This window comes from Cyprinodon tularosa, unplaced genomic scaffold (genome assembly GCF_016077235.1).
Source record: "Cyprinodon tularosa strain WSP-4 unplaced genomic scaffold, ASM1607723v1 ctg256, whole genome shotgun sequence".
Taxonomy (NCBI): Eukaryota; Metazoa; Chordata; class Actinopteri; order Cyprinodontiformes; family Cyprinodontidae; genus Cyprinodon; species Cyprinodon tularosa.
Genome location: NW_024038950.1, coordinates 618,607 through 629,178, shown reverse-complemented (window position 1 = coordinate 629,178; position 10,572 = coordinate 618,607). Strand labels below are relative to the sequence as shown.

Genomic DNA, 10,572 nt, shown 5'->3' with positions numbered 1-10,572 from the left:
TTGTCAGTGTCTCCTCTTTGTTTGAACTTCAACCGTGCAAAGTCCTGCATGTGACAGCAGAGCTAATAGGCAGATTCACAGCCTCTATAGGAGAAGCTATGGCAGATATCAGCAAAACAGAGAAAGTTCAGCTGCACGCTCCGGTCCTGGAAGAGCTGCGGGGAGGTAAGGACTTCATCCTGGAGAGATGAAGAGTGACCTGTCCATGCATTGCATTTTCATTAAGCCAGCGCTGCTTGCTGGTTTCAGTGCTGCAGGCTGGGCTGGAAACCAATTTTGCAGAAGTTCAAGTTAGTGTTGTGGAGTGTCCAGATCTCACCCAGGAGCCTTTCCACTTCCCTGTCAGAGGTATTTACAGACATGATGCACATGCTTGGATAATGCTCTCCTGTCATGTTTTGTCTCATTTCTACCTTTCTATGTTTTTGTTTTGCAGGTCTGTGTGGGAATCCTCGCATTACTGATGTTGGAGGTGTGCCCTATCTGATCCCTTTGCCTCAAAAACATAAGGTAGTTTTTTGGAGTTGGCCTTTTAGATTAAAAACAACACAAAATAAAATCTAATCTAATAAAATCCCTCCTTCTATTAGGAATATGATATGAACATAATATCCAAAGAGCTGGAGCTGCCAGGAGCTTTTATCCTTGGAGCAGCAGCCGCCCCTTCCAGAATAGTCGGGATGAACGCTGAGGTGAGTGATCAAATGCACTAAGGCTTATGTGTCTATTTTTATATAAATATCTTAGTCTAAACAAGCAAAAATTAACAACAAACAGTCTTCCTATTTTCTTCTCATAATTGTCGCAAATATTCACCATTAAAGGAATAGTACACCCAAAACATGATTAGCCTTCATTTTTTACTCACCCCCATGCTGAACAACACTCTGGAGTACTTTTTTGATATCTCAAATGCATCTGGAGATCTGGGAGGCTTCTTGCTGTCTGCTGACATTCAAATAATGGAGGTCTATGGTGCCCGAGGCAGAAAGGTCCATAAAAGTCCACAAAAAACGTGTCAATATTCCTCCATACTGCTCGTCCAATGTATTCCAAGTGTCCTGAGTGGGTAGCGTCCATAATTTACTCGAAACAAAGTCATTTAGAATGTTTTTAGAGCATAAACAGTAGTGTATAGGATTTCCTAAAAGCGCGCACATGCGCGTTCACGACGCTACGGAAACCGCGGCAGACCAAACCAGATGAAAGTGCGCATTCAGCGTCTGCTCTGCCGATAATGCAAGCGTAGAAGAAGAAATGTGCCGTTTACCTGTGCAAAGAAAGAAACAACGAAATAAAAATGTCTGAGGACTTCAGTGTTGAGGAAGAGCATGAGTTCTTTGCCGAGCTGAATGCGCACTTTCATCTGGTTTGGTCTGCCGCGGTTTCCGTAGCGTCATGAACGCGCTTTTAGGAAATCCTATAAACTACTGTTTATGCTCTAAAAACATTCTAAATGACTTAGTTTAGAGTAAATGATGGACGCCACCCACTCAGGACACTTGGAATACATTGGACGAGCAGTATGGAGGAATATTGACATGTTTTTTGTGGACTTTTATGGACCTTTCTGCCTCGGGCACCATAGACCTCCATTATTTGAATGTCAGCAGACAGCAAGAAGCCTCCCAGATCTCCAGATGCATTTGAGATCACCAGATATCACCAGAATGATTGACAATTAGGAGGACCGCTTATTTTGATGATCCACCCGGAAAAAGAACATCCTCCACTATACCTTTAATAAAAGGATTTTTCTCAATATTATTTTCTGTCATAAATGTAAACCCTTTATTGTCCCACAATGGGGAAATTAACTCTTTGCATTTAACCCATCCCCTTGGGGAGCAGTGTGCTCCCATTGTGTGGCGCCCCGGGATCAGTGTGTCGTTAAGAGTCCTGAACAGGGACCCAGGGTGGCAGTCTGTGGGAGGGTGTAGGACTTGAACCCAGAACCTCTGGCACCAAAAGCAACACTCTAACCACCACTCCCCTATTGCATATTACTATTTTGTATTAAAAACTTCTTATATTATTTATTGATTAGTATATTCTGTAATTCTCACATGGTCAGCTTTTACAATAGGAGAATTACATATTTTATTAGATGAGTATCTTTATCATTGATATTTTAATTCAAATATAAGTACTTTTATATATCTAGAATATTTACTGTATAATTCAAAGCTCATTAAAAGAATTGTAAAATATAAACCATATACACATATCTGGATATACACCAGATGCATGCACATGTGCAAACGCATAAACCTGTTCCAGGCCTAACCTGATTAACTGTATTTATTGAAGCAAAAACCTAATTAATAAATGTTAAAATATACTGTTATATGATTTGTTTCCTATTAAGGCTCCAACTTCTTGTCAAACATGATAAAGTCCTGATAAACCATATTAACTAAAAGTAAACTTATCACTTCTTTAAACTGTTTAGATTTGAGCTAAGTTACATAAAAAGTTTACAAAACATAACTTATGCAGAAAAACCTTTTCATACCATTAAAATGGTATTGGTCCAATAAAATCCTGGAGTAGCTGCAGAATTTGCTAGCTTTTTCTTTAGAAAGGAGGACCCTGACTGTTTTACCCGTTGCAAAACAAAAGTAAACTGTCATTTTTAACAGCAGTAGGTAATATTTATAATCCCTCTTTTGATAGATTGACAAAAAATTACCTATCTTTAAATAATTTTAGAAAGGTCTTTTTTCTTTTCATTCTAAAATCCCCCATGTTTCTCTGGAAATTATTGTTCTAGATTTGATTATTCAACCGTGGCTTTGGTGCCCCTCCAGCGCAGCACCCCATATAGTACATACCGAATTCTCACAGCACTGGTTAATTATTAACGTTTACCAGGAAAACTTATTACCTGGTGTCCAATTTGTGATGCTGATGACATATGGGGGCAATGATGATTCTCATCCACTGCTTTCTACTCAATCACATCCCATCACTGCAAAAAATAGAAATCTAAATAAGTCATTTTTTTCTTAAAAGAAGTGCATTTTTTCTTGAATTTATGTGGTAAGTGAGACACTTTGCCAATAGAACAAGGCAATTTACATTTAGAATGAGAAAAAAACAATTACAATGTCATATTTCAACTGCATATTATCTAGTTATCGTATCTTAAGAGCAACACTACTCATTCTATTGGCAAATCATCTTATTACCCGCTCAAATTGAAGTGAAATCTTTACTTATTTCTGGATCGTTTTTGCAGTGATCACACAGGGCAGACAATGCATGCATGCGTTAAAGCCTAAGGGCAATATGCTTTTTGGTTTACATATGCACTGGGATTCTTGTGCTGCTTTGCAACCCCCAGCAAGACTTATATTTCGGTTTTATTTCACATGCATATGTATTTACAAAGAACATAACATGTTGGTACAGCTCAGAGATTTTCACAACTTATTTTTATTGTGAGGTTAAAAGTATCGAGGTTATTATGTGACATTTACCATTTATGTGGTGCAACTCAAAGCTGTATCATTTTTTTCAGGTTGAACGGTAAAGCAGTGGACTCCTGAAAGTGATGTCATTCTCTGTTATACTTGCAGTTTTTTTTTTTTTTTTCATGTAGAAGTTTATAAAATTAACTTTGTGACCTGCAGCTCATGCCTCTTGTCCTCACTGAGGCGGAGGGACGACCGGCTGTCAATGGGAGCTACTTTTCCTTTATCAACCCAGCAGATGGCCAGTGTCTGCAAGAAAAGTACAGTGACAAATTCTCTGACTGCAGCTTTGGACTGTTGGGGAATCTATATGCCTGCGAGGGGAAGCCTGGAAAGGTATCAGCAGTAGAGATAATGCGCAAGTTGTTATTTTAGGGGTTCAATGAAGGAATATCTGGTAAATATTTGAGAGAAATTAACCTAACTCTGTTATTAGCTTTATGCACTTTAGCCCCGTTGTGTCCTGTCAGCATTTCAAACATTAACTGAAGGTCAGGTGCTGATGAAGCTGATCGTTCACCCTCAGTCTTTGTGCCCCTTTCTAGGTCATAGAGGTACGAGCCAAAAAGAGAACAGGAAGCAACAGTCTGGTAACGGCACTGAGGAAGACTCTGGAAGCTCAGTATCCAGATAAGAGCCTTGCTCTGGGAGGAACCTTCATCATCCAAAAGGGGAAGGCTAAAATTCACATTATGGTAAATACTGGACCATGAAAGAAAAATACAACTGTATAATATTTGAATTATTTCTTAATACTGACACAAACATTTTAAACAAAAAGTGTATCACAGTCTGATTGCTTTTATTTTAAACAGCTTGCAGGCCTGAACCAGACTATCTAGATTTGTTAAACCTTCCTTATGTGATGTTGTTATGATCAAATTATGGCTAGAGGTTGCTTTACCTGTAGTGGAAAGATGGCATATAACTGTCGGCTGGTTGGAGGACTGGAAAGGTGTCCAGTATACCTTGATAATAAAGAAATTGGATGTAGTTGCATCACTGATGCAAAACCTAACCGATTACTGGTAGCGTGCCTCCTGTTGGACCTAGAGGAGGTTATTGATTTATAGCTGATTTGCTATAGCTGATTTAATTGGTGTTACCTTCACAATAAAACATAGAAGTTTTCCAGGTGGATATAAATAGAGCTGCTAATATCTGCTAACTCAGAGTTCTTTACCTGTGAAGTGAAAAATTTCAGTTTAAACAGTTTTAAACCGCCAAAGTTAGCTTAAACACACGAGGAATGTCTGATTATCGTAAGGTTACAGTTAAGATAATGACCAATCTCTAATAGACTGACTTCTTAAAATGAGGATCGGTGACGCTCCTTAAGCTTCCTCACCATGGTCGTCAATTTTTTTCTGATACGGAATCTTTAAAAAGAAGACGAACAATGTTTTTCATGTACGGTGCAACATAGTAGCTGTCCTTCAGCCAGTTGAGCAGCAGCGTGCAGCAATAAAAGGATCAGTGACAGCATGGCATTGCTTTATGCCTCAGGTGGAGAGAACTGTGTTTACAGAGATGGTTTGTATGAAATCTCATTAGAGGACTTTAAACTGAAGATGTAAATATAGCGCATGATAATTATTATACAATAAAAACTGTCCATTAATAATATTTTCTCATGATAACAAATACTCAGAAGCTCCATGGATCACAAAAGGTTTCCAAAATGCCTGCAAAAAAAGAACAAGCTATATAGAGATTTCATAAGGTCTTTGGAGGTTAAGAATAAAGTAACTCCTATTCTATGAATATCTAAACAGGATTATCACAGTAAATTATTAGATAGAAATCTGAAAAATATCAAAGGCATTTGGAATGTAGTGAATAATTTTATTAAGAAAAACCCTGGGAAAAATGAAATTTCTGCCATTTTTGTAAATGACGATAACAATTTTGAGGACATTAACAATGTTGTTTATAATTTCAATAAATATGTTGTAAGTGTGGGACCCAAACTGGCAGAAAAAATCCTGCATCCTACAACAACTGGAGCTCTGAATTAATCAGCAGAAATCCTTATTCAAGGTTTCTCACTGCTGGGAGAGAAAGGAAAATTAAAGATTCTGTCAACAAATGTAAAAAGAAGAGGTAAAGTGACTGTGATTGCATTGATATGACAGTAATTAAGAAGGTAAATGAGTAAATTATTCAGCCTCTTTCTTGCATCTGCAATCTGTCATTTCAGTCAGTTAAATTACCAGAAAAGATGAAAATTGCCAAAGTTATTCCTCTTTATAAATCTGGTCAAAGACACCATTTCACAAATTACAGTATAGGCTTGTTTCTCTACTTCCACAGTTTGGAGAAGTTATTTGTGGATAGATTAGATACATTTAATAATAAACATAAACTGCTTTCCTAAAGTCAGTATGCATTTAGATCACAAAGGTCTACAGCAATGGATGATAGAAGTCACCAGCGCCTTAGATAATAAGAAACGATAAATCATGAAATATTATTTAAGAAATTGGAGCGTTATGTCATCCGGGGAGTAGCACTGCTCTGAAGGAAGTCATAAGCAACAGGCAACAATTTGTGCAAATGGGTAACTGCCAGTCATTGTGCTTGGACATTGTTTGTGGTGTCCTCCAGGGGTCAGTATTAGGGCCAAAATTATTTATCCTTTTTTATTAATGACATGTGCAAAGTTTCTAAAATACTTACATTTGTTTTTTTTTGCAGATGATACTACTATCTTTTGTGCTGGTGATGATTTGGATCAGCTTATGGCTGATAACTTTCAGTTGTGGCAACTTAAGTTATGGTTTGATATCAGCAAACTATCACTAAATTTGGATAAATCCAAGTTTATCTTGTTTGGAAACTCCGAAAGTAAAACAAATGTACGTAGGTTTGCCAATTTTTCGGACTGACTGACTTTCATTTCTTAAGTTAATGATGGCCACTCGTTTTTCTTGGCTGCTCTATTCATGTCATAATACAAACTCTAAAAGTCTATTCAGTGGGACTATCAGCTGTGTATCCACCTGACTTCTGCACAACACAACTGATGGTCCCTACCCCGTTTATAAGGCAAGAAATCCCAGTTATTAAACCTGACATGGGACACCTGTGACTGTATAACCAGTTAAGTTAAGTTGAAGGGAATTTAGTTACTTTGGAAATTGGTGTTTGGTTTCATGTTAACAAGTCTCTTCTGTGTGTATTCGGTTGATTAATTTATTGTCATTTGTCAAATTGTCTGAAATATATTCCCATTTATTCATTCATTCATTCAGTCGACTGTTTGTTGAGAAATGCTAGTCATACAACTTTGATATAGACTGATACTACTTACTTACTTTTTCTTTGACATGTGACTTTTAGCTACTGAAAGATACTCTCTCATTTATTCTGTGCTTTGGATCGTCCAACAGCCAAGAGAGTTCTCAACCTGCCCTCTCAACTCCAATGACGATGTCAACAACTGGCTGAAGCACTTTGAGGTTAGCGCTCCCTTCATCTGCCAGTCCGTGCTTGTTTCCAGAGACCCTGTAAGTGAAGCACACAAGCATCCATCTCAATAGGATCCATGTTTAAAGGTCAAGGTTTTGCAGTCTTTCATGTCTTGTGATTCCAGGGCTTGGACCTGCGCGTTGAGCACACCCATGGCTTCAGCCACCACGGAGAAGGCGGTCACTACTACATTGACACCACGCCTGACAGCGTGGAGTACCTGGGGTATTTCCTGCCCGCAGAGTTTGTCTATCGCATTGACAGGCCTAGAGATACACACACCGTTGGGCGAGATTAGAAAACAGGGATCATACAAAGTTGGTAACACAGGATTCAGCTAAATCCCACTGATACTATGCAATTTATAATTCAGGCCTAATCATTTCTTTTTATTTTACTTCAAGTCTGATGATGTATCTCAAGAAAAACTAGCTAAAGGATATAAGAAATGTTGATCTAGTTGTTTGCAGTATAATTATATTATTATTTGACTTGAGGTCCTTTGTGCTTCGTTCTTTATCCAGCAAGTGATCTGTGCTCCAGGTAGACATGGTAGACACCTAGCCACCATTTGATTTAGTTTTTTGTTTTTTTGGTTTTTTGACATACATTTACTGTAACCATGTGACTGACATAAACATGAAAGTAAAACTCATGGTTTTGGGTTTCTAGATTTCAAAAAATACTGTCCTAAAGAATAAATAAAACGGTGAGTTTGCAAAATGTGATGGAATGCCCAGCTGTGTATTATCCCAGATGTGATCTTGGCTTATTTTTATTTTTTTTTTGCATTTTAACAATTTTATAACATCATAAACGTAGATTCCCTGTAACCAAGGGGCCATTGTGGCCATTTGTTTTTAATGTATTGATCACAAAGGTTGAGTGAGCAGCTCACAATGATTAACATCAATCTGTCTTCACCATATGTCATAAAATGTATTAGAATTTACATTTCATATTTGTCATTTTTTTCAGTTGAAAACATTCACCTGTGATTGAATAGCTAACACTTTAATAAAATATAGAAGTAATAAATGAGAGTAATGTCAAAACAAAACAAAGCATTTTGTTTTTTTGTTAATGATTAGATTTTTTTATTCTAACGACTACAAACGTCCCTTAATACGGTAATAGATGATGCTGACGTGGTCCAAAATAAAAGTGAGTCAGACAAACAGCACCTTCCTCTGACAACAACAAGTAAGTAATTAATTCTCACAATGCTGCTCCCAGAAAAAAGCCAAGAAGAAAGTGATTTACTGACAATATCATAAGGGTTTTACAGCGTACCTCTTTATTAAAATTAGGTCGTTCTTAGTCTTCTCTTCATCAACATTCCAGAGGCTGTAGTTTTCTTTTTAGTCTGCAGCATATGATGTGTTACCTTAGTTTTAGCAGGATAGCCTTATGTTTCAGAAGATATATCCTGACATATATACATATATATATATATATATATATATATAGCTATAAAACAAAGAAGAATATGAAATACTAGGTTAATATTTGCATATTTACCCTCTGCTTTAACTGGATTTAATTCAGTACAGTCTATTTATACAGGTGCTGGTCATAAAATTAGAATATCATGAAAAAGTAGATTGATTTCAGTAATTCCATTTAAAAAGTGAAACTTGTATATTATATTCATACATTACATACAAACTTATATATTTCAGATGTTTATTTTGTTTAATTTTGATGATTACAAATGACAACAAATGAAAATCTCAAATTCATCATATCAGAAAATTAGAATATTACTGAAGACCAATAAAAACAAAGGATTTATAGAAATGTTGGCCAACTGAAAAGTATGAACATGAAAAGTATGAGCATGTACAGCACTCAGTATTTAGTTGGGCCTCCTTTGGCCTGTATTACTGCAGCAATGCGGCGTGGCATGGAGTCGATCAGTCTGTGGCACTGCTCAGGTGTTATGATAGCCCAGGTTGCTCTAATAGTGGCTTTTAGCTCTTCTGAATTGTTGGGTCTGGTGTATTGCATCTTCTTCTTCACAATACCCCATAGATTTTCTATGGGGTTAAGGTCAGGAGAGTTTGCTGGCCAATTAAGAACAGGGATACCATGGTCCTTCAACCAGGTACTGGTAGCTTTGGCACTGTGTGCAGGTGCCAAGTCCTGTTGGAAAATGAAATCTGCATCTCCAAAAAGTTGGTCAGCTGCAGGAAGCATGAAGTGCTCTAAAACTTCCTGGTATGTGGCTGCGTTGACCCTGGACCTCAGAAAACACAATGGACCAACACCAGCAGATGACATGGCACCCCAAACCATCACTGACTGTGGAAACTTTACACTGGACTTCAAGCAACGTGGATGAAGTGCCTCTCTTCTTTTCCTCCAGACTCTGGGACCTTGATTTCCAAAGGAAATGCAAAATTTACTTTCATCAGAGAACATGACTTTGGACCACTCACCAGCAGTCCAGTCCTGTTTCTCTTTAGCCCAGGCAAGACGCTTCTGACGCTGTCTGTGGTTCAAGAGTGGCTTGACACAAGGAATGCGACAGCAGAAACCCATGTCTTTCATACGTCTGTGTGTGGTGGTTCTTGAAGCACTCACTCCAGCTGCAGTCCACTCTTTGTGAATCTCCCCCACATTTTTGAAGGGGTTTTGTTTCACAATCCTCTCCAGGGTGCGGTTATCTCTCTTGCTTGTACACTTTTTTCGACCACATCTTTTCCTTCCCTTCGCCTCTCTATTAATGTGCTTGGACACTGAGCTCTGTGAACAGCCAGCCTCTTTAGCGATGACCTTTTGTGTCTTGCCCTCCTTGTGCAAGGTGTCGATGGTCGTCTTTTGGACAACTGTCAAGTCAGCAGTCTTCCCCATGATTGTGTAGCCTATAGAACTAGACTGAAAGACCATTTAAAGGCTTTTGCAGGTGGTTTGAGTTAATTAGCTGATTAGAGTGTGGCACCAGGGGCCATCAATTTTGAACCTTTTCACAATATTCTAATTTTCTGATATGATGAATTTGAGATTTTCATTTGTTGTCATTTGTAATCATCAAAATTAAACAAAATAAACATCTGAAATATATGAGTTTGTATGTAATGTATGAATATAATATACAAGTTTCACTTTTTAAATGGAATTACTGAAATCAATCTACTTTTTCATGATATTCTAATTTTATGACCAGCACCTGTATAGTGCCAATTTACAACACATCTACTCGAAGCCTCTTGCTGAAACAATTCAGTCTGATCATACAGAGAAACTGGTTAAACTTGTTCTAAGCAAAGCTAGCTGGTTGCAGTGTGTCATTGGGTTTACAGGATCCCTCACAGAGAGCATGCAGCGACAGTGGAGAGAACAAACAGGAAGGAACCTCTGGCAGAACCTGGCTCAGTGTGAGCAGAGGGCGAGTGAGGCTTCAAGGAGACAGAGGCACTGATCCTTAAATATTTTCCATGGGTGGCTATTTCTAGGAAAGAAAGTGATGCAGACAACCCTGGAGCCAGTTTTAAATGCCAAAATGGATAAAGAAAGGCACATACATTTAGTCACAGTACAAGTTGAACCCATTGTAGTGATGTTATAAGAGCCGAGGCCTTGAGGGTGTTTTGAATAGTTCAATTCAATTCAGTTTATATCT

At 37.9% G+C, this 10,572-nt stretch overlaps 1 protein-coding gene across 1 annotated transcript; it reads left to right on the top strand.

Moving 5' to 3' along the window:
- cunh11orf54 (chromosome unknown C11orf54 homolog) lies at positions 1-7,675 on the top strand. The gene is made up of 8 exons (XM_038288456.1): positions 1-165; positions 250-348; positions 437-510; positions 591-692; positions 3,636-3,812; positions 4,022-4,171; positions 6,869-6,985; positions 7,072-7,675. The coding sequence occupies exons 1-8, from the start codon at positions 99-101 to the stop codon at positions 7,243-7,245; spliced, it is 960 nt and encodes a 319-aa protein (XP_038144384.1). The 5' UTR covers positions 1-98; the 3' UTR covers positions 7,246-7,675.
- The last annotated feature ends 2,897 nt before the right edge of the window (positions 7,676-10,572 follow it).

Excerpts from the sequence above, each read along its gene's own strand:
- cunh11orf54 (XM_038288456.1), top strand. The coding sequence starts at position 99 with ATGGCAGATATCAGCAAAACAGAGAAAGTTCAGCTGCACGCTCCGGTC. Across the intron at positions 511-590 it reads CTTTGCCTCAAAAACATAAG|GAATATGATATGAACATAAT; the intron begins GTAGTTTTTTGG and ends TCCTTCTATTAG. Across the intron at positions 4,172-6,868 it reads AGGCTAAAATTCACATTATG|CCAAGAGAGTTCTCAACCTG; the intron begins GTAAATACTGGA and ends ATCGTCCAACAG.